The sequence below is a fragment of the Argiope bruennichi genome, chromosome 1 (genome assembly GCF_947563725.1).
Source record: "Argiope bruennichi chromosome 1, qqArgBrue1.1, whole genome shotgun sequence".
Classification (NCBI taxonomy): Eukaryota; Metazoa; Arthropoda; class Arachnida; order Araneae; family Araneidae; genus Argiope; species Argiope bruennichi.
The window spans coordinates 25,972,139-25,998,615 of record NC_079151.1 but is presented as its reverse complement, the minus strand read 5'-3'; the positions used below and the strand labels follow the sequence as shown (position 1 = coordinate 25,998,615).

Below are 26,477 nucleotides of genomic sequence, written 5' to 3'. Positions count from 1 at the left end.
CACCAAATTCATGGACAATATCGTCGAAGCACTAATATCTATTTTCATCTTCATTACGTTCCTAATTATTCTCCGTTTCATGTTACAACCTTTAATTGAAACATCTGCAAAAGGGGTAATTTATTTACACTCTCGCTCGGTGGAAGGAAACTAATTTATGAAAAGCGCATTGTTTTGATAAAATGAAAGCGAATTATTTTTAAATTGCTGTTTAAAGCGCAAAATGGGGAAGTTTGAAATATAAATTAAATTCCATAAAATGGTACCCGTTCAGGAAATCATAGAATGATTCTAATTAACGATGCTCAGCACAATCCTTACAGCAAATATTGAAACAACAAGAAGAAAACGAATTAATCGCATCAAACATTCAAAATTCCAATCACAATTCAAAACGTTTTATTTCCTTAAATTCATTTTAACAGACAAACAAATATGCTTAAACCTTTTTTTTTTTACTATATTTCAATGTAAGACTGTACATTTTATTACCTAATTATATACAAAATATGCAATATTATATAAATTCTAAATACATGCATACATCATGATGCTTATAACATGTATTTTTAAACATTGCTTTCTGGTAATCAATTCCTGAATATTGTTTTAATATCGCGTATGTGCTTTCAGTAGAGAAAATATTAGCATCAATATTGGAGAGTAGGGTTCAAACAAAGAGTAATAATTAAATGGCATTAAATAAATAGTAGATATAAAAAAATTTAACGGAGCTTTTAAAATACAGATTCCTATTTTTAATTAGGATATTAGTTTTTCTTGGGATATTCCTATTTTTAGTAAGAAAGAATATGAAAAAAATAATTATTAAAATGTCATTCAATAAACAGAAGATATTAAAAAATTTTACTGGAGTTATTGAAGCATAGATTCATATTTTTAATCGATAAGTTGCAGCTAAGAAATATCCTCTCTTTATTGAAAACACATACGCGAAATGCCCAACAACCAAAATCATCGGCATCTTCATTTATTCTTCCGTTGGAACATTATTTCAATCAAAAAGAGTTTTTTTTGTAAATAATTTTTGCAAGTTTATTTTCTTTTAAGAATCTGTTAATGTTTCACTTTCTACGTAAGATTTTTGTAGCTTCATTTTGATAGTTCGAACGAGTTATTTGAATCTTTTAAAGAAGGAGTGTTATAATTATTGTGCTTGTTTGCTGATTTATTATCAAATGAGCCTTATACTATTGAAAAATGCATAGGAATATATGATGACGAATATATATAGCGATATCAGTTCAGCTACAAAATGTGAAGATTTAGATAATTATGGGACAAAGGACTCTAAAGTTTTTGATCATTCTTTTTCTTCTTTTCTCCAATAGCAAAGTTGAACCTTTAAATCTTTATTATATTCACGAATTATAATGAATAGTTTCATGTCTAATGAGGGGAGACAAAAATGGTGTTCTAAAAAAACAAACGACGAAATTTCTAATTAATTTAAAAGGTGGAAAAGATTTTCCTGCTCATTTGACAGAAACTCCTTATTTTTATGATTAATAATGCAAAAAAAAATATTCTCTAAGATTTCTCATTTTGATGCACCTCTTAAAATGAAACAGCATAGATTAATTGTGCTTTACAAGAAACTCTCTTAAATTTCTGCAACTAAAATAATGACGAGTATTTCTGAAAATCTATCTCTGATGATAGATTTTCTATCTTTTCTTCTTTTCTATCTCTGATGATAGAAAATAGAAGTGATTTCTGTATTTTAAGTTAACTCACAGAAAGAAATCAGAGTTCCATAAATCAGCTCAGACGTTCAGACGGTTAAATCAAAGTGCTTTTGGGGCAAATTCAAAAAACCACGACGAAATACTTGATAATAAACTTTCCCACATAGGTTGGAATCACATTTTCTAAAAATTATATATCGTGCTTGACAATAGTTGAAACATTATTGATAAAACAATGTAATGCATTTCCAATAAGCTTTAGAATTTTCAAGAATTTAATTTAAACCATTAAGAGACATGGAGGGAATTATGAATCACCCTTTATTCCAAACCAATAGTTAATTCCCTCACTGCCGTTTTTTTAAATCATTGCTTAGAATCAGCATTTGCAAATGACTTCAAATATTTTTAAAACAGAGTGAAACGTTATTATATTCTGTACAGTAAAATCATGATATAATTCTAAAATGTAATAGGAACGGATGGGCATATAAACCCTAAAATATCTGAAGATGTGGTTGAAAATATACCGATTCCCAACCCGTGAAAATCATTTGTCCGAGAAATTAAAAAATCATTGATGCATTGCTGTTGCAATAAAATCTTACCTAATGTGTTCATATTAGGACAAAGATTTATTTTATAACTTTCTATATCATATTAATAATCGAATATACTATCTAATGTAAAGAAATAATTGGTCCGATTGGCTATATTTCTTGTCGTGAATTTCAGTGTAATTTAGATTTTGTTATAGATAGAAGTTATATTTTCGCTAAATACTTTTACTAATTATTTTGAATCAACTTATTTATAGAAAAAAGTTAATTAAATATGGCTGTTGTTGTTTATGATGGCACTGGGCATGGATAAACCCCGCTGATCGAAACCAGCGATTTTAAGCCGAAAGAGAGCATCTCTTGTTTTTTAGTAGCGTCAACTAGGACCAAGAGTACGATTTTGGCTACTCACGCATCATATTCGCTTGAACAGGCCCTTTTTACAGGGGAGTGAGCACATTCACACATCTCACAGATAGAACAGATGAAGAACAACGATGCCCAAATTGGGATTCGAACCCAGGAATCCCAGATCGCGGAAAAGACGCACTCCCCTATGCCAGGACGCCGGCAAATTTGGCATACAAAGTAAATGAATTAATATCCATATTTATTATACGAAAGGCTGGTCATGATTTAGGAATGCTAGTAACTCAAACAGTTCAAGACACAATACCGATATTTTTTAGCTCTACAGAAACATTGATTGGAGGCTAATTTATTATTTAAATTACATTTAATGATATTAAAGGCTAGGGATTCTCTAAGAAATGGGTTTTTTTCATCATTTCAGACAATTTATTTACTGTCACAAAATTTATTACCCACAGTATACATGCCTTTAAATTGGATGATACTTCTAGAATATATAACATCAAGATAAAGCGCTAGCTTTAATGTTCATCTAGAAAATGTGTCTCTCAATTATATCTCTTGTAGTATCCGTACTCATGATATTATTTTGTGGCTTAGAAATAAATCGGAAGAAATACTAATTGAGAGGACTGATAAAACAAATAAAAAATGTATACAATTTTATCCTCATAGCTTTACTCTAACGTATCAAACTAACCAGGCAGTCAGGTATAATATTACCAAAGATCTCAAACCTCTTGTGATTAAACGACTATGTGACATCAACAGTAATACCTGAATAACTATGATGCATGATGTATGAGTAAACATTTATGTACTTGTCATATAGGATGAGCCCACAGTGGAACTCATCGTTAAAGGTAGAAATCACATCAGTGAGATATTCTACATCTATCAAGCGCGGAATGATGCTATTAACATGGACTTTGTGCATCAGGGTTATACTAAAAAATTCTTAATAGTTGAAATGTTATACATTTTATAGCATCTAAGCTAAATCTTTTATCCTTTCTTTATCCTTAAAAAAAACTCAAATTATCACAGAAATTAGCATTTGATGATGTGATAAAAATCGATCATTGACCAATAAATCGTTTTATTGCTTTTCTGTCTTGTTTCATGAAATCGTGGGAGGGATTTCTTATTAAATTCAGAACTCAGGTCAGACTCAGACTCATTAAAGGTCGTATGAAATCTATAATTTGATATGTGTTTTGAATTTCTGTAAATGTTTAACAAACATTTTTTATCTGCATTAATATTTTTTATTCGTTTAAAGCAAGAAGGAAATTTGCTAAATTAGCATATTTAAAAAAATAATAGAAAACTAAAAGAATCATAATTTCAATGAGTTTATTTAATTAATTTTTTACACTCAGTACTTATTATAAAGACGAAGAAAATTATTATTAAAAACTATTATTTGAAATAATTTTTTCCTGAAATTACAATAATGAAACAGCCAATTCTGAATTTGACTCATGAAAAAAGGTAATATTTCTTCCAAAAGTCAAAATACAGCATTCTTTTTTAATCTCTCATAAGCTAAACTTCTCTTTACTAAGTATCAATGTGGTTCTTTTAATATCCGTTTAGTTTTTAGGAAAAATTTTCAGCTTTGAAAACACTGATAAAATTACAAAGATTATAATACGGATTATCATCCCTGCAAACGAAATTGCTTATCTTGTATATAATACCAATGATTTGACACGATAAATTTCAGATATCATTCCCTATGTGAGACACATGACACGTATGAAGAATTACAACTTAAACCGTAATTATGTTTCGTATTTTACGCATCATCTTTTACGTATGGAAACAGAAGGTTATCTTTATCTGAAAACAAAATGAGAGAATTATAACTAAGAAGAAAAAAGTATTTTATTAAAAAAGCAATTTCTTAAGACAAGATGATATTTTCCTGCATATATCTCAAAATCTGTAAATGCTGCTGTACAATTATTTGAAACAGACAATAATCAAATGGGTCGATTTTGGTTTTTCCGAAAGAAAATTCTATTTAACGCATGTCAGCTTATTTTCCTAATCTGCTTAAATTCTGATCCTTCGAAATAAAAATATAATACTAATTACAATTCACATCATTCATACTTCAATGATAATAAAAACTCTCATTTTTACTTTCAAAAATAAAAATCATGGGCACACAAATCTTCTTAAACCAGAGTAGTAAGAGAGTCTTTAACTCTTCGGCATCTTTTACACCTAATATATACATAGCTGGAAAATTTTTCTCGCAGGATAAGCGGATTAGTTTTAGGTCTTGACATTGGCTTCCATACTGTAAATTGGCTTACGATTTCTACTGCAGATGAACGTTCTTTATGCCGTAAAGCCGATCTCTGCTAAAAGTCCATTAAAATTAAAGAAGGGACTTTAATTTAAGGATCTACAATAATTTTTCTTCGGTATCAGGAATTAAAAGTTTTTAATGACTCCGACAATGCTAATCCTCAAGTTTATGAATATTATAATGCTCTTGTTTAATCAATGGCTTGGTGTATAAATTCCAACATAAAGTCTAAATCCCTTAGCTTCTATTAAAAAAAATGCTTGTTGATAAAATGCTTTTTCAATTACCTTTTAAATAAACTAATAATTTTTCGTTTGTAAGTCTCTTTATATTTTAAAGTAATTATTTCAAAGATATTTTCTACGAATGCTTAAAAGTCATAACCTCATAACAATTAATCGTCTTTGGTATTTCTTTTATACAAAAATAAGGTTTCTCTCTAATAAATAATGCGCCGAAAGTTATAATCTGTAAGCTTGAAAAAGGTACACAATTTAATTAATCAAGCATGATATGTTGTTCATTATACATAATTAGTATCAAACATTCGGCGATTTCATCCACATGTCGTTTTATATTCTCCTTGCAATTATTTAACATTTGTTTACTTTTATTTAAGTCAAATTTTTTCATGTTTTTAAAGATAGAATTGTTCAAAATATTTCCCTCTCATTTTCTAAAGTGGTGAAGGCTTGAAATTTTGTTATTTTATGCATTCTCAATTGCATTGTTCTATTATTAATAGGTTCAAAATTTAATTATTTTTAATCGGTAAATTTAATTAAATTTCGAATATTTACTTAGAAGTATCTTACTGTTAATTTGAGGAATAAATAATTCATTAAAAAATTTCTCACTATTAGTACAATAAAACAAGTAATAATGTTTCACGAATTGTTTTATCAAATAGGTTCGTCTGTTTTTTTTGTTTTTTCCTTAAACTAATAATGCATTTTCCCATTCTATTCTTTTTTTAATTATATTATATAAGAATATTTTCTAAACATCTGAATTCGATTAGATCATTTTTTTTGCAAATTTCCGAATTATTTTCTATTGCGATAGCAGAATAAAATTTCTACAGCTGATTGTTTGTTTTTTTTTTCAAAAAAAAATCAATCACTGTATTGAAACAGTTTTCTTTGAAATGCATAAAGAATTCTTTAAAAAACTAATCAACAGCTCAATTCTATTAAGAATTATATTTTTTAAAGCAGTTTTATGGTTGTTACATTTTACATGTTCTAAGTACTCTCCTTAATGCATTAAATAGAATTCCATTCTTTGTTTGACTATCTATGATAAAATCGACATTAGAAGGATTTGGAGCTTTCGTGTCACTGGAGATAGATAAGTCTAGACAAGGACACCATGCTCAATCAAATGCCTTATTAATTAAATTAAATAGAATGATAAAAAGAGCATCAATATTTACCGCAATACTTTATTGCGTTTTCTATACGTTTCCTCTTTGTAAGCCAAATACTCTTTAAATCGAATTAAAAGTGAAATTCCAGCTGATTTTCACCAAAATAATAATTTTTTATTTGTAATGTTCGCAATAAGCGCAAATTGATTAAGGATAAAATGTAAAATTATGATAAGTAAAAATTTATGAAAGTATTTTGAATTAATATTCCAAGACTGGTATTATTGAATAACTATTAAATACTGAAATATTTATTTAAAATATTTCAAAGGTGAAATATTTTATAAATTTTCTTCATAATATCTGTCTGCAGATTCTGAAGTAACTTTTACAGAAAATTAATGGTAATTCATTTTTATAGTTGCGAAAGAGCAAAAAATATTTATATATCGAAACATCATTATAAAACAAATATTTCATTACTTTTTCACTTATCTCTATATATGTCTAATCATTGTATTATTTATTCATATTTTTTTATTTCAGTTATACAATTACTGAAAACTAGTAAAACATTTTCATATTTTAGTGCAGCAAAAATATTAATACGATGAAACGCCATCTCAAATAAAAGGTTCCATTACCTTTTCATTTCTCTCAATACATATTTCATCTTTATATCATTTCCTTCATTATAATATTTACTCATACAATAGTTAGAATATTAACAATTTGATAATAAATCTAGCCATTTATTGAAAAGAAACTTCTATCAAAGAAGCTTTAAATGTAATCCTCTCTCCTGAGATTTTTGCTTGTTTTTCAGTGAAAAATGCTATATAGTCTTTTTTTTTTTTTTTTTTTTTTACAAATGTGTTCTTATGATATAAATACTAATTTTACGCCAAGTATTTCGAAGCTTTTTGTTGTAAATATAAGCAAAATGTTGATTTTCAAAATCCTTTCAGTTTTCTAAAGCATGTGCAATGAACTGCTAAGAGAGCGTCATATTAAACTTATTTCAAATAAGACAGCGAATGAAAGCATATAAACACGCTATGTTTTGTCAACAAAATTTCTCTTTTACGAGATTTTACGACAAATAAAAAAAAAAAAAAACTCTATAAATATGAAAAAAAATACATTTGTTTAGATTTTCATTTAATCTTTTGCAGTTTCAGTGAAATTTCTACAAAATAAAAGAACAAGAATAGGTATTTTTGTTAGTAAATTGAGTCTTTTGAAAAGTTGGAAGTAACGGCTTTTTACACGCGCTGTCAAATATTTATCGAAAATTGAAGATTCTAGTTTTTGTTGTATTCTCTGCAGTGCTTTAAGTGTTCGTTGGAAGCCTTCTTTCTGTTGAAGTGCACCTTTAAAAGCTGCTAAGTGATTCGCTTTTATCTTTTGTTTTGTAGTTTTATTTTCTCTCTTCTAACATTTTTGCGCTCTGTTTGGTCGAAATACGATTATTTAAAAATCACTCTCTCCTAACACAGCTAGCATTTTATACTATTTTTTCAGGCCCGTAATAGCGTACTTCAACTTTTAAGTAAATTGTCGCCTTTTTTTTCACTCGTTTTCTCACATTTTTTTTTTCATCTGATTTCTTTATCATCAACTTTGAGTGAAGAATTCCCTATTCAATTTTAAGCGTGATTCAACAAAAGAGTTTGGGTACTTCAAATTTGTTGACCCGTTAACAAGTTACCGAAGAGAAATCACTCGATTGCTTCGACAATTAAGATAAAAACATAAATAAATGCATTTTAAAGTTCCATATTTTTATTGGTGCCAGTAAACTGTTAGAATGGCATTTAAAATGTATTTTAAAATATTTGACTGGTTAATTTTTTTGATATAAAATACAAACTTCATTCTGAAATAACTTTTGTAACTCGGTTCCCTTTTACCCCCTATTCTCCCTTCCTATATAATCAATGCAAATATTTAAGGACAGTAGTGTTTTGAAGAATGACAATATATTCCATTAAATCCTATTGTTTTTCATTGATTTCATGATATTTTTTATATACGGTTATAGACCTATATCTATTTTGAATTAAATGCATAATTTTTTTTCAAAAACATTTAATGAAAACCATTTAAATGGAATTGTTAGATGATGAAGAATAAATTACTAATTATTTTTTAATTTGTACTAATTAATTTTTTTGTATATTTCATTTAAGTATGAATCCGTCTTAAAAATATAAAAATTCATTTTCTTTTTTAAAAATCTTAAATCACTGCAAAAGTTAAGTAATATTTGAATTCTGAATAAAATGTAGATTTCGTTTATCTCACAATTCTAATGATTTTATAGTGAAGATAGAATAGATGAATATAGAGGTGTGCTCATTTTCAATAATGTGCATACATTTCTCTTCAAAATAATAAATATTTTTCTAAATGGATATCAGGAAGTTTAGAAAAATCCCGAATCATATATCTATATGTCTACCTGTGACTCTACCTATATATATATATATATATATATATATATATATATATATATATATATATATATATATATATATTATATACGGAGTGACAGTGAGACATAAATATAATAAGAATATTATTTATTTGTATTTGTTTTTGAGATTTTTATACAGGCAAAAAGTTATTTTAAGATATAAAATTTAAACAAAATAATTCTTGTCCGCTTTCTATGGATATAATAAATTAATTTTTGTAAAGATTAATCACTGAAGAAAAAACACAATATAACAAAATGCCCAAAATAGAATCAAAATAAGTTGTCGAAATTAATTCTAAATTATATGCGAAAAAATAAAGCTTGCGTTTGAAACAAGGATAAAATTTAATAAAATGCATATTAACAGATTCTGGAATTTAGATTCTACATTCTTTCAAATACATCAACAATCAAAATATTTACTTATTTTTTATAATCACCGTGTTGTTTTCTAATTTAATTTCACAACAGGACTGCTTAATTATTAATTTATTTCTGAGATTTTTCAGGATGTAATAACATTTTAAAAAAATAACAATAGGTTCTACTTAATAACAGAAAATATCAGCTAAAAATGTCCCTCGGCGGCAAATATCTGTTATTTCAGCTTAAAGTATTATATTTCTACATGTGCTATTTTTTTAAAAATTGCGCGTGTGTTTATTTAAATTTCTACTAGCTTGCTAACTTCATTCCTTGAAGTTTGCTTCTTTTTGAAAAAAAAATAATCTAGTGCATCCAAAATTATAAATAAAGCTCTTGTAAAGAATTTTTAATTATAGAGAGATGCAATTTTATTTGCTTTAATTACAGAATAATTTAAGCATTACCTTGTTTTATTATTCTTTGAAAAATTAAATTACGAAATGAGATGAATTTTCTCAACATTTTGCACTGCTTTGTAGAAAACTGCCTAATATACAGCAGAATTTAAACGTTTTTTTTTTCTTTTTTCCCCTTTTTTAAATCTAATTATCCCTTTCACATCCACCTGTATAAAAATCACTCCTTTAAATACCAGGGTGAGTAGAATCTACAGGATTTTATCTGGCATGACGTGCTGAGCCTAATAAGCTCCCCCCTACCTTAATGAGGTTCACAGCAACCCTAAATTACAACATCACCTAACGATGTCTTAATTACCTTTTACCCACTAGAGTTCAAATGCTTATATTTCGGAAATGCAAATGTACCTGTCAGGCAAACGTGGCACTTTGCAATGAAGAGATCAATGATTCTTACGAATGGGAGCAAATAAGCAGAACAAATAAAGATTTCCTTCTGAATTAAAGGAACTCTTTGTTGCTCCTCTTATTATATTTGTAATGATTACATATAGATGTCGATAGTTTCTTTTTCTTTCATACTATTTACATGAGAATCTGATTTAAATTTTAAGTATGTTTCTAAAATTCAAATATTTATTTATTATTTTGAATACTTTATTATTGGAAATTTTTATTATTGGAACTCACCTTCCTTCATTTTTATTGGAATACTTTTGTTAAATATTTATTATTGAAATTCAACTTCTTTCATTTTTATAACAAAGTTTTTAACCTTACCTTGATACCCCCATCCACCCTAAAAAATAGCAAATCTCCGACATTAATTATATATGATTTCTATTTAATTAAAAAAATTCTCATACTACTTTACTCTCCAACATACTACTACATTATTAAATTACTTTTTTATTACTTTTATTACATTTATTACTTACATTACATTTTATTACTTTTATTTACATTATTATTACTTTTTTCATTCACATAAATTTTGAAATTAAAATATTTTTAAAGGAAATAATTTTTGGATATATGAGTGTTTATTAATTAAGATCAGTGGTAAACATATTTTGTGAAATGATTGAATTAGTTTGATAATTATGAGGAATATGAATTACCTGATATTTAATCGTCTGGTGCATTTATAGAAATGCGATTACAATATGATTTCATATTCTATAAGTTATTTGATTTTCATGTTTCATGCAAGAAATCAGTACAAACATGTATTAAACTGAGAGTTGCATATAAATTTAAAATTATATATAAAATCAATTCCTCGTTATATATTTCTTCTTGAATAAATTTTTGTCTCCTTCTATATCTTCAAAACAGGATGAAACAATCTAAATTTACTCTTTACTTGAAATATTCCTAAAATATGATAGCTATAGAAAAATCTTAGATTTCCCTTTTTCATACACTTTACCAAATTAGAAAAATATTAACTTCAAAAAAATTATTAGTTACCCTGAAATTTTTTTTCCAAATATCTCAAAATATATTTTAAATGGGATAAAATCTTCATATCTCCAAACTCCATGCATAATTCCATGTTGATTCAATTATTACTTGGCTGAGTAGTAGGCGTATGCTTGCATAATTATCAATTTTAAGTATAAAAAAAGTCAAGAAATAAAATTCACAAAATCATTTGCGGATCATTATTTTTAAATTCCTTACAAAAAACTTAAAAAAAAAAATGTATGCTTTTATTTTATTGCTGTTTGTTTCTGTAAAAAAAATTTATTATGTTGTTCATTATACATAAAGGAGGATTTTTATAATAATCTATTCATCTTTCACTAAATTATAAACTTCAATGAAATTGAAAAGTGTTTCAATTGTTTGTTTGTTTTTTTTTTAAATTCAGCCTATGTTGGACATATGAAACAAGATGCGTTTACATTACAGGTATTTTGTTTTCTCAAAGACAATCTCAGTCAAATTTGTATTTATTCGTATCTTTAGATTCATCTTTTCCTTTAGGATATTAAATTTTTACATAATATTGCATACGGATGAGCATATTTCTAAGAGGTTCGTTCCTAATTAGGGATGCATCAAAAATTGAAGTAACTACATAACCTCAATTTATAAAAACTTCACAGTCCATAATTGCTTTAGCAAAAATTGCCTCACACAAATACTGCCTGCAGTAACGAATTTCAAAGAATGCTGCTCCCTTCAATACAATGTGACAAAATCGATCTACTCTAATTATCGCAGACAAAGAGCCATAAGTACTTGGTTGGCACACAAGATGGTGGCTCCTTGAAAAAGTGTCAACTGAAATCCGTTGTTGAAGGACTCCTCTTTAGGGTGGAATCTCGTCCTCTCCTTTGTCCTTGGGAAAGGAAACGACACTTTACGGCGAGGGAAAAAATACGCTACGAAAGTAATTTTTGTTTTTCGGGCTTAAAATTGAGTTTTGAGGTGCAACATTTTTTTCCTGAAGAAGAGCTGTCTTTGTGTTTCCAGAATTGACGTCATGATCCAATCTTCAGTCAATACTTTGGAACATGAATTAAATTAATTACAAGAAGTCATACTTAAAAGCTTCGAATAGACTGAATTATAGTTTCATCAGTTTTTTGTGAAAATTAAACTTTAAATATTGCCTTAAAATCAATCAAAATTATTTTGAGCTACTTTTAGAATTATTACTTTAAAAATTCTAATTGGTAAGAAATGCTAAATAGATTGTAAAAACGCACGAAAATATGTAAAATATGATTAATATTAAGTTAAGTTGCGATAAGTAATCTTTATTTGTGCAAAAATATCCATAAAAATATTATTTAAAAGTTCAGATCTGTTATGTTTTTTTATCAGCTGCACTTACATTTAATATGGTAGTATATTTTATAAACAAATGCATTTAAAAAATTCTGTATTTTTATGCCTCCAATATTAGTTTTAAGCCTCTTAAAATTTAGCATTTATTTGCAGATAATGTTTAATTAAATTTGTAAAACTCATATGAAATCAATTTTTGTTAAAAAGCAATAAATGCTGCATATTAAATTTACAATACTTAAAATAAAACAAAAAATATAAAACACGTAACCATTTCCCCTGGAGCAGTTTTATTATAACAAAAGTTTAAATAATTGGTATGCAAATTGATCAGTAGAATAAAAAAGGAACTATAGCTAATTTACATATAGAGAATAAAGATTGAATGGATATGGTTATTAAAACTCTCTGAACTGAAATATAATATATATTAAACATATTCCATGAACGTTTAACTGCAAAACGTTATTAGAGGCAATTCTATTAAAAATAAATATGAAAAATTCCCATCTGTTAAATAATTATATTTTTATGTTATATATATCCCCGGTATTTTAAAAATTTAACGAACCAACCAACCAACTCCGGTATTTTAAAAACTTAAGCAACCAACCAACTCCGATATTTGAGTATAGATTCATCAATAATTCATCAAAATACTTCAATAATCAACTAGTGATAAGAAACACTTGATTTTAAATTATGTATTCTTAAAAGAAAGATTTTAATCAAAGTATTGAAAATTATAAAACAAATATGAAAAATGTCTCAAAACAATGGTGAAGAAACTATCAAATGCTTTATTCTAAGTAAATTGCATTGTCAAATGTGCAATTTGGGTTTCACGTTAGGCAATCTCTATGAAGCGGAAGTCACATTTATAACATGGAATCCACAATATATACTGGAATTGATTTTTTTTGCAGAGTATAATGTAATTATATTATTTTTAATTTATTTTTATAAAAGATAAAAGCTATTAAGAAAAACTTATCTTCAAAACTTTGAATTAAATCGCTATTTCTACATGCATTCTTACATTTTAATAGTTGATTATCTTTTATGAATCCCTAATGTCGTTAAGTTATTTTCATGTCCTTCTTACAGAGCTTCCTGAATATCATGCTGTAACGGGAGGCCGGGCTGAATTGCCCTGTAACATCACCCAGCACTCATCGGAGGATAAAGTGTCTTTAGTTTTGTGGTACAAAGAAGACGCCAGAGCACCCATTTACAGCGTTGATGCGAGGAACAGCCCGCTCGAAAAGGCAAAGCACTTTCCCGGAGCTTCATTAGGCTCCAGGGCATACTTTGAGACTTTCACTAAACCCACGATCCTCCGGATTGAGCCCATTCAGGAGAAAGATGCTGGTATTTATAGATGTCGAGTTGACTACAGATGGGCCAGGACCTTTACGCACAGTATGATGCTCAATGTTATAGGTAAGCTCCATTTAATTAGTGGTTGAACCCCTCGATGAATCTGTTACAGTGGAAGATATCACTCTTTTCATTGGTATTTTGCTAAAATATTTTATTTGCTTAGGGATAGTTAAAATAATTGCTCTATTTTTCGAAATTTATCAGGAAATTAAATATATAGTCATCCTGTAATAATATGACATTACTAGGAATTTACAGAATGTCATTGATAAAAAAAAAAAAAATTGCTCATAAAAAATCGCCCTTAATGCGTTGTTATTCTAAAGTACATTATTTGAATATATTTACTACGTTTGGAAAAAACGTAACTGATAAAGTTGATCAAGTTTTGAAATTTTGATTCAGGTTTCTCTAAAACAGTGGCATTAATACAAAAAGAAAATGTCTTTGTTTCAGTAGATTAAATTTTAACTTAATTTCAGATTTTTCCGTAATTGATTATAACGGTTTTAGTAACTTTAAGAAAGTTAAATGATAAAACACAAATAAAAAATGGATCTTTTCTTCATAAATACCTAGAACTTAATCTGAAATTTTGATTTTTAATAGAGTTTATGTATAAAATTTTACAACAAATATTTTTTTCCGACTGAAGTTTATATGTAAAGTACTATGTAAAACGAACTTTCAGATTACATTCTAGATATTGAATAATGCATATACTTCAAAAATCTTAAATATATTTGCCGATAGGTTTTAACAAAATATCTGATTCTGATATGAAACTAATTTCAGATTATATTGGAAATTTGTTAAAAACTTGAGCATTAGAATAGTAAATTTCTTTGAATCATTTCTTATATTTCATAAAGCGAAATATCTTAAAACTCAAAAGGTTTTCTCACAAGTTGATCATTTTTCAAAATGTATGTGTTTGAATATTTAAGAAAATGATATATTTCTTAGAGATGACACAAACTTCTCTTAATACACGTACTGAAAAATCTTTAGCAAATCTATCCTTATAAAAGAAGTCGATATCACTTATCTCTAATAATACTGAACAAGTCATAAAAAGGTTTGTTATTTTTCCTTTTTAATTAAAATTTTTCTAATTTGTAATTTTTACTGCCTTTATTCTATTACCTTCGAACAATGCCACAAATACTTTTGACAGTGAAGAATTAATAGTTAAAGGATTTATAACAGGTAATCATTATTTGTTAAGGAAGAATGAAGATGTAGCCGAGTTACACCGAAAATACATTTAAATCATGGGTTTACCAAACTTAGTACTTTTTAATTTTATTTATAATTTAAATTTTTCAAAAGAATTGAATATTTCGTTAATCACTGTTGTTAAATTATTTCAAATACAAGAGGAGATTCTTATTTGTGTGTTATATTCTTATTTTTAAAAAAATTATTTTCGTAACAATGATTGATGGATTATCTTGGATTACTTATTTTATTCTGTCCTGTACAATTTTGGGAATATCTAATGTGAATACAAAATAAATTTTATAACTTTTATCAGATTGAATTTATACATTTAAGTTGGCAAAATTACTTGCCGTATTTCATTTCCTCGGTTTGATGTATCATTCGGAAACTAATTGGGATCCAGTCTTAATCTTGGTTAGAATCTTGATCGACAATTTTCTTTCCGAAATCATGTCCCATATTAATTGGGAAAAGATAAACTTCACCAGATTAAGTATCAGTCAGATCTGTTTAATTAAAGAATCACTCATGATACCGAATCGCATATAATCGTTTTAAAGATATTTACCAACAATCCATTTTATTTTTGATCGTATCGTAATGAAGCAAGAATAATTAAAATTATTTCTAAAGAAAATACCTAATACCATGAATGAAGCTATATAAGGAAAGGCACAATATTTATTGGGTTTTATCCTCCAAAATAATCTCAATTCGAAATTCTTTTGTTGCATTATTTTAAAAATTAAATTGCGAGAGCATTATTTCTAAATATTTTCAGCATATTAATTTTATTTTGAAAACAGATGCAAATGAATGCACCCATTACTAAATATTAAAAAAAGTATAGTGTAAAAAAAATCTGCACTAATTCGATATTGAAGATCGTAATTGAAAGAAAGAAATTCAAAAGTCAGAGTTAATGCATAGTATCGGTATGAAAATATCATGAATTTCTTTTGAAACCGACATAATTAACTTTCTTGTGTTACTGTTTAAGAAATTAATTTTCCCATAATCCTTAAGCGAATTTTTATTTAAATCTTTATACTAAGAATCTGTACTGAGCATAAATTTGTTAGATATTTTCATATCTCTTCAAAAATCAAATTTTAAAGTGCTAAACACTTTTGAAGGGAGATATGCCTTAGAATCATTAATTTTTAAATCTAATTCATTTAGAACAGATATTCACAGTTTAAGTCACTTTGAATTGCATAGATTTCTATAAATTTATTTTTTCTCATGATTGACACATTAAAAAAGTTTTCTTATCACGCATGAGCTTTAAAACCAATATCTTTTCTTGACATATTATCCACGAAAAGAAATAAAAGGAATCCATAGTGAAAAAGTTTTAATTCCTTAGAAGTATGCTGGAAATAGAAATTCCGACTGTTTTCAAGCCATTAAAATGATCTGAGAAAATTCCGAAATTGAACCAGCCGGCAGATTCAAAAATTTGACATTTTCGAATATTCTTCCAATATTCCAGCTCATTCTTTGACACTCCACAAAAACACAAAGCAACCTAAACATTCTTTCTTGGAAGAATATCTTGTCGATACAGATTGAAAGCAGGACGAAAAAGACTCAAGAAAATATTCTTGCTTCTCCGTTACGTCGATATGTGCATTGCCCGGGCAAAATCCGAGCTGCTTTTAGTGGGTATTGGGGAAAAATTGCTTTCTTTCGTCGAATTTAAGATGCAAATTTGCGGAGTGATAAACTTAAAGAAAGATAGATTTTTGGAGACAGACGAAAATATCCAAGGAATACTTTATCCAAATACAGTCGTATATTTAAGACTGGAAATCTATATAAATAACGATAAGTTTAGCTCTTCATTTTTTATTTTCAAAATGAAAGAATGTATCAAGAATATAACTTTGAAGAAAATAAAAAAAATCAAAAGTAGGGAAAAAGAATAAATTGAAATTTGAGAATAAAATCTATTACCATTAAAATTCCATATTTTTTTTATAATAAACTGAAGTTATACTGAATGGGATGTTTTATAGATCTGTTATTTCTCGTCATGTTAATTTAAGTGCCTTTGAGAAATGATGAAGATTAATTTTAATCAGTATTATCGATTTTGAATATATATATATATATATATATATATATATATATATAGAGAGAGAGAGAGAGAGAGAGAGAGAGAGATGTACCTAATATTTCAATTTGAAACTAATACTTAAATCAACAAATTTATATGTTTTTAAAACCAATCTATAAGAATGACTATACTTACCTTTAAATTAACATGCTTTTAAAATTGCTTTCAAAATGATATAAATCTACTCACAACGCTTATCATTTAAAGTAGAATAAATAACACAGTGAAATTTAAAATATATTTAATAGGCTCTAAATTTAAAAGGCCCGTATATTCCACCAGCACAGATTCACATGATACACAGGTACGAAATCGGTAAAAAATTACATAACGAAGTTGAAAATACTGATCGTTTAGAATTAAATTAGATGGCTAATATCTATTTGTGAAACAAATGCTTAAGCTAGCAAATTTATATGCTTTTAAAACTAATGTATCAGAAAGACTATTCGTCTTAAAATAGTCGTTAACATGCTTTTAAAAACATACAAGTCTACTTACAATACTTAGCACTCAAAAAAGAAGGAATAACATAATGAAATCTAAATTATTTTCAATTGGTTCTTAGTTTAAAAGCTCAATATATTTAATTCACACAACTTCACATGATAAACAAAATCACGAAATTGGATGAGAATTACTTAATGCAGCATAAACACTGATGCATTAGAATTTAATTAGATAACTGGTATCTATCTAATAGAATACAATAAGAATATTTGGAAGGATTGAATTCAACTTAAAGGCATTGGTGTTAGAAATATTTGGGAATTAGAAACATAACAAGCAAATCATAAATATTTTTTAAAATTGTAAAAATTTATATTATTAAGACAAAATTAAAATCATTATAATTCGTCTCGGTATGTTAATGCTAGGAATTAAAAAGCTGATAAAACTTAATAAATTCAAAAGTGTCAATTTATGCGCATAGGATACTCAATAAATGAGTCCAAAAATTTAATTTTGGAATCCGTTGCTTATGATGCATTAGCATTGCTTAACAATGCATTCTGAAACAACGTAAAGTTCAATATTCGATGACATTGAATATTCGATACCACGCGATTTTGTCATCTTCCAAAGGAATTTTATTTGTCAAATAGTGATAATTGAGTGCAAGATGTATCTTATTACTAGGAAGAAGACGATGCAAACTAAGCTTTTTAAAATTTGCAAGAAGTTTTTTGTCTTTTAAGTAGTGGTATACATTCAACTAAAGCAAGTGCAGAAGTACGACTCCAACCGATCATCAAAGCTTGGTAAAAACAAGATTTGAAAGTAATAAAATGTTTTGTGTTTCATTTCAAAATAAGGTATACTAATTACATAATTTCTTAATGTAAACAATGTGATTTTTCAAAAGAAAAAATATATTGCGTATTTGCGTAGAATAAAAAAAAATTCAAAATATAATTTCTACAATTCAATAGATAATTATATAACTTAATGGATAACGTATAAAATCAACAACTTAATATAATTATTCATTTATATTTATAAATTAATTTCGATAATATATGTAGATAATTATCGGCTGCTTCAGAATATTTCAAAATCACCTCTCAGCACTGCTCTTTTACAACGTTTTATGAGAATTTCGAAGTAAAATTTGCTTCTGAGATAAAAAAAAAAAGTACCTCGATTTTCTTTTGTATATTTTAGGATATTTTATAAATTGAGGGACCTTTGTTCAGATTTATTATATCTAATCAAATCAAGCTTCAATATTTGCCTTTTATATTTGTACTTTAACTTATCATATATAATGAGAAATAACTGTAATATTTAAAGTAACTTTAATGAATCTCCTTACTTCATTAGGCTCCAGAACGCTAAACAATTTTGGTAAATTTATCTGTTTCTCCGTTTAATTGTAAATGCAAATCCTCGTAAACGGAACAAACTTGTCTGATGATATTTAGTTTCTACCAAAACTTAATTGACATAAAAATTTGAATTAAAATTCATTAAAGAAAAGTTAGTGGATTATAAAAAAAAAATAAGATAAGCATCATTTTCGGGCAAATTAATATACATTTGTCTGTCTGCCACTCCGAATATTAATGTTTATGTCAAAATAATGATGCAATTACTTAATGATTGAATTTTCGAGTGTTATCTTCACAATAAGTACACGACGTTAAATTTTTAATTCAATCAGTCATTAGATTTTAAGCTTATAATCAATTATCTCCAGAAAACACAGAATTGCGCAATATTGCATGTACAACATTGCATGATGTTATATTATTATTTATTGAACAATATTATACAATATTGCATGATGTTATATTATTATTTATCGAACAATATTATACAATATTGCATGATGTTATATTATTATTTATTGAACAATATTATACAATATTGCAAATATTCTTTAATATCGTATAATATTGTACTATACACATGTGCTTCTGGGGTCTTTACAATGGTATGAAAGGAACTCAATAATACTATATTCAAAAGGCTTGATATAGTGCTAGTATGCAAGGTGTTCTAAAATTAGACCAATAAACTTATAGGGTTATTAGTATACATCAAGTGATATAAAAATGGATTTTTGGTTCCTGAGTTATCTGAAATCTAAAGCATACTTATCAAATCCACGAAATTTGGAAGAAGTGAAAAAGGCCATAAAACGTGAAGTTATATATATTCCCGCTGCGAAGTTTTTTCGTCATTGCTGTCAATAATCTCTCCCATACAATGCGTTATATTCTGCAAAAGTGGGCACTTTGAAGTATTTTGATTCCATAAAAGTTTTTTCCCTTATCTTATCTTGCGTTGTCTTTGTCTTTTACAATGCTTTCTTTTGCAAATGTTTTATGCCACCCATTTTCATCTTACGTGTATTATTCCAGCCCCATTTATGATTTTTTACTACAGTTCTCAATTTGTGACTATTGCCATCCGAAACGTTCGAATTTCTTTCACTGAAACCGTAACCATTAGAATCTATCATTTCAAATCGACACGATCTCGAACACCTATCTTTAAATAACAATATCTGAAAATTCTTTTTGATTGGTTGAATGAATATAGGTTTCATATTATTATTATTATTATATTGGTTTTTTATTACCTTCCTGTATTTATTATTTTAAGGTCCAAGAAAATTGTGTTCAAATCAATTAAATTTTAATTATGCTGTTATTTTCACTTAAGCTTATTGCTTGTTAACCAGAAAAGCTATTCAAATACATTTAGTTTTATTTTGATTTAACTGATAATTTTAATCTGGGCCCGCGATAAAATAACCAGGGGAAATGTACTTCACTAACATTAAAATAAAACAAATGGTATGAGGAAAATAATCTTTCGTTAGTAGTCTTATATCTTTGGGAAATTATTTATTTGTAACGCGATATTTATATTCACTCTGTAAAGAAAATAAAAAGTATATAATTAATATAAAAAGTATATAATTAATATAAAAAGTATATAATGAATATAAAAGTTTTATAATTTATATTAATTTTTATTAAAATAGTAATGAGAAATATTCATATTTAGTAATAATTAATGAGACGATAATATAAATTTTCTGAAACAAATCTGCTTCAACACAGATTGATTAGAATATATTTTATGAATGAAGTTTTAAGCTGTGATTGTCTTTGCAGTATAAAAGAAATAATTCTACTAATGCAATGCTAAACATGTAAAATAAAAAAAGTTTTATTAAAATTGGTCAATTGGGAAAAAATTAAAAAAGATATTTGAATTCAATATTAAACCACGAAAAAAATGTGATACAATTGCTGAGAATGTAGTGAATACTTATCTGAAGATTGCTATAGTTATAACAAAAATAGTTTGACTAAAATTTAACGGCTTATGAATAGCATTTTCAAAAGCAGAAAATCTATGCTATTGCATTCTTTCTGTGTTTAACTATTACTTACTGTGAATGCAGACAAATATGACAAAACATGAATTTTAACAATTACCTCAAGCTCTTTAAGTAAATGAAAGAAAAAATAATTTATAAAATAATAAGCTTTTGAAAACTGTAACAATAATGATTTCGTTCTTATCGCTTAAAAGTAATAAATATTTATTAAAGAAAAGAAAATTTCCTTGATATAGAAACCAAATATCAATTCTTTCTCGATGGAATATTTTTAATATCAGGCAAAATAACAATGAAAATTTTCAAAACTGCCGTCCGTTTTGAAATGAACTTTGCAAGCTTTACGGTTATGTTTGAGGCAAATGGTTTCGTAATGATGAATCTGGTTCTGAAGTTTAATAGCGGTACAGTTTCGAATGGGTTACCTAATTTATAGGAAATGAAAGTTTCCGAGTAACAATAGTAACGACATGGGCATTTATGTATAGTGCAGAAGATTAGATGAAAGTTTTCAGACATATCAAATCTATTCTTGACTAAATAAAGGTCTTAATATTTCTTTCAATAAAATTTGCTATGAATCATATTTTTTGTTTTATTTATTAAAATAAATAAACATGACTCAAAACTATTTTTAGTGTTAGAAAATTGTTAGAAAATTATTTTAAAAGTCAGTCTTTTCTGTTTGTTTTTTAAAAAGAATCTAAATCATTGGGAAACCTTTTATAAAATGAAACTTTTCATTGCATATTACCGAAGAAGTCTAACAAAAGAACACTTATTATTCTTATCTGGAAACTTAAATAAAGGGATTTCATAAAACCACTAAATAATGAATTGAAAATTCATTTGCTAATTTTCTCATTATTTATTTGCTTGAAATTGTATCACATATTGTGAGATAGAAAAAACAAAATATAAAGTGAAAAGTAAAATAATAATTCCAGAATTTAAATATTATCGCTATTTAAGGTCTTTCATACCAAAATGAACAATGTAATTTAAAATTTAGAATACAACAGGTTGAGGAAAGTAAAAATCACATTTAAAATCAGAGCCATACATAGATTATACATAACATAAAAGCTTCATGTATCGTAACTTTTATTGCATTTAAATAATGTTGCAAGCACGAAGTGGAGATACACTAGAAAACTGGTCGTTTGTCCAATTATCCTTCTGCTGGCCTTTCTTTATAATCAAATACCTATGTACACCTAATACTCAGATGCAATGTTCAAAAGGCTGGATTACTTATAAATTAAATTTATGTTAATATTAGATAAGGTGTTAGATTTATAAATTGTTGTTATATGGACGATAAGCCAAAAGTAGGTAAACTTTAATTTGTACTTGAACATTATTTAAAGAGGCAGCTATTGCATGCCCAGAGCTATGGTCATTCACTGTTCGGTGCATTTCTCAGACGTAGCAAATCGATTGGCTTTGTTTGTTTAACCCCCCCCCCCCATTCCTCGAACATTTACCGTTGTCCTTTGTGGGTATCTTTTATTCCATGCGCAGATGCAAATTCACAATTTCAGATTTCGTAAATTGTTGATCATTCTCTATATGTTCAAATGACTGACTTTCAAGTCCAACTAATCAGTCTAATCAGGTGCTTTCAGACTTTTGGACACTGCGCTAGTCACTTTAAAAAAAAACGAATCTACACCAGCTTATTTAATACTTAGCGTATTGAAGTTTTATTTGTTCAAATTAAAAATCTTTCAGAAAGAAATTTCATGGTCAAAATTTTTGTAAAGTGGGACATTAAATATAATTTATAAAAAAATTCTAATATGTAAGAGGATAATTTTAGGCCTACATCACACTGTTTTACAGTGTGATGTAGGCCTCACACTGTAAAACATCATCTTACGATATACATTATACACTGCACCATAAAAAATGTTTTTGCAAATTGTGACAGATAATATTACATATTCAAATTCTGCCACCAAATAGCAATTGAAAAAAACTTGTTTTAGCTCATTTGGTCGGCAATTTGATCATATTTTTTGGCACGATATTGGCTTGATTCTATGTTTCCCTTATATCCGAATTATTCATCGACTTTCCAATATTATTAAATATATCAAATAATTATATTTCAAAGGAGAGAAATTTATGGAATATATTTCCATATAGGATAAAGTTTCAAAACATTAACAAGATTAGGTAGACCTTTCAAATAAATAAAATTAAGACTACAATATTCAAAATTAAAAGCATTAAACCACAATTTGCATAAAACTTTAAAACTCTCACGAAAATATCTTACGTTAACTCAAATAAAGAGAACGATGCTTAATTTACAAATTTTAATCCTAAACTCTGCATTTTAAAGTTAAATATTGTAAAAAAAATATTTTTAAAAATCATGCTATTACCATAACAGTTTACTTTCATGGTTATTTGTAGTAGGTTTTTTGTTATAATTTTCTTCTTTATTACATAATAAAAAAGAAACATGGTGGCATATAATAAATAAAATCAATATAAATTCTGAAAATCAACCGTATAATTCGGTTTGCACTGCTAGAGCTGAACAATAAATCAAAATGTTAAAGCCAACAAGAAATACCGAGCAATAAATAAATTCCTTTTACATCCACTTCGGATCGTTTATAGGCGAGTAAATCGCGTTGAAAACTCGTATAAAATTCGACTAAGCCGGAATAAATCCATCATTTCTCTCCTGTTTAAAGTCATAAAACTTTGAAAAATTTAAACCCAAAGAAGAATTTTTTTTTCTTTGATACTTTAACAATGTTTACTTTCTGAATTTTTACTGACTATGAAATGATTATGAAGTTTTATTCGCGCTGAAAAGGATTTAAAATTTCTCATTGAAAAGATAGATAAACTTATAAGTTTCAATTTATTTACTCAATTCCAATTAGAGCATATTTTTTTTTCTATTTCATCAATTGAGGAAATGAAGATAAATAAAATTTCATTTGCTGCGAATTTAATTCAAAATAGTTTTGAGTTGTCCTTTTAACTGAGAAAAAATTACTGAAATTTAAAATATTTTTTTATATATATATATATATGCGCCATTTTTTTTATAATAAAAACTTTTAACAGAAAAATATATTGGTTCTAAAAGCACACACACTAATGGAAACTGAATTTCTTTCATTTTACTAATGGAGAAAATTTATAGCTTTTAATGAGAAATATTTGTTTCAAATGTTTAATTTAAAATCGACCATAAAAATTGATTTTGGTAATATTTTATTTCACTAAAAATTCGATCATTAACGTACAAAAGGATTCCAGAAGATCATTCAAATTCAAACTAAAAACTTCTTATTTTATTTTCAATATCTTATTAGAGGTTAAAAATATGATAAAAATAAAACTATTAATATTATAAAATTAAAAAAAATTGTTGATATCATTGTGTTTTAACAAAATAATGAAAAAGATAGAAGTTAAAAAGGCAAAAGTACATGAAATTTTGGTGAATTACTCATCAATATAAATGTGTAAATTTACATAATTATGTTATGGCAAGCCTTATTTGTAAACTTTTGTAAACAATATATAGTCTTAATAATAATGGAATTTTTTCCTACTTTTGAACTCGGAGAGAGATGTTTTTATTTTTAATTACTTTTTTTTAATCACTAAGCCATTTCTGATAAATCATAGGTTCATAATTAGATTGTGAAATGACATACATTACTTTTTAATTATCATATTTCATTACAATTCTCAATTTATAGTGATTACTTAGATATTTGTTAATAAATAAATTAGAGAATATAACAAATGGGTTTAGAAAAGTTAATTGTGTGTAGATTTTTTGATGACTACCACAAGAATTTTGACCTAACCTGACAAAAAAAAGATAAAAAGAAAAGATATATGAAAAAAAAATCCTCCAAACAAACCTCTGTCGTGTTTTGCATCGATAATTGATGCAGATGAATTCTGCTAATTCACTACAGAAGGTTACAAAAAAATTACCTTCGTGTGAGAAAAAAAAGTTAAAAAGAAAGAATTATCCTATAATATTTATTAGCAGGAAACATGTTCTGAATACAAATGCAGATTTATTTCTATTCTCTATGCGCTTCTTTATAAATTGGACTTAAAAAAAATACTGCAAGCGGAAAAAAGAAGAGACGCATTGATTATTTAATTTTCTAATGCATCTCACTTTCTCATTTCAAACAAAGAGCCAATCAGTTGCTGAAATGGAACAATTTTTTTTAATATTTTTTTCTTCATATAATACAGAAGAATGATTGTCGTTCTCCTAGTTAATTTTCACTCCATTCCCTAGAGAGCTGAATCGTTAACCCTAGGTTTAAATTTCAAATAAGAAAGCCACGTCCCGATTTTTTTCCCTTTTCTCATTTCTTTTGATTCTAAAGAATTTGATCTCTTCTTAAATTTCAGATTTTTTTCTGATATTTTTTAACCTTGTAAGGAAGTATTCCATTAGGTATTAAGTAACTTTCAGACGTAGTGATTGGCTAGCCTGGATTGAATCTCCTTCACAAAAATTGAGCCTGTCTAAGAAATGAACATCTTTAGATTACTCGTTTATACTACTGCGCCAAATATTTTGAACTTTTGGTTTTTCATTAAAATCTAAAGAAATGTATAAGTGCTTCTAATGGCATTTTTGTGTTTCTAATAAGGTATGTGCAAAAATTCAATACATGGCTTGCCCAAATTCCATCGAATATTTTTTTTATTTTAAATATTTTTAAAAGATATGAAAACTCAGAAGTTATTGACATTCGGCCTTTTGTAAACGTTGTCTATCAGAAAGGGATGATATCATAAAACATCATTTTTCGTTAAACATTGTATAAATATTTGTTAGTGATGACATCAATATTTGCAATATTTCAAATTTCATAAATTAAACTAAGAAATATTTTTTTTTTATTTAAACTGTGTCCTTCTTTTGAATAACTTTAATAAGAAAAAGTAACATATTAAAAATGATCTTTTTCAAATGATCAAATTTCATGTGCTGCATTTTTCCAAATATTGAACTTATTATTCTAACTTTAACTCAAATGTTTATGAGGTTTATTGAAATTATTATTTCTTTTTTTATTATTAATTCTCTTTAAACTTTAAATATTAAATGTCACTCATTTTCATTTAGATAAGAATTTTTTTTTCATTCTTATTTTAAAAGTAAGCAATAAAATCTGGATACAATACATAGGTATGTAAAAATGAAATAAATAGGCTCCTTTGTGAAACTTTGGAAATCTCGTAAAGATTTCAGAAGATTTAGATCAGACATAAATTGCAAAAATATCGCTAAAATCTGCCTTTTTTTTATAGTACAAATTTTATTAATTTAATTACCTATATTTAACATAGAGATATCGACATATCTGGAAATACAGTTACAGAGATGTAATTGCACAACAGATCCCATTAAATTGATGGCGCACCTAGTTAACAAAAGGACTTATTTAAGCGACATGGTATTAAACACACATT

General features: G+C 26.7%; 1 protein-coding gene across 3 annotated transcripts in view; it reads left to right on the top strand.

Annotated features, from left to right (window-relative positions):
• The window catches only part of LOC129965389 (irregular chiasm C-roughest protein-like), a 358,817-nt gene that overhangs the window by 256,926 nt on the left and 75,414 nt on the right, over positions 1–26,477 (top strand). For all 3 annotated transcript variants that reach the window (XM_056079232.1, XM_056079239.1, XM_056079247.1), the window contains exon 5: positions 13,510–13,845. In XM_056079232.1, coding sequence (XP_055935207.1) covers positions 13,510–13,845 — 336 coding nt within the window. The remainder of the gene's footprint in view (positions 1–13,509; positions 13,846–26,477) is intronic.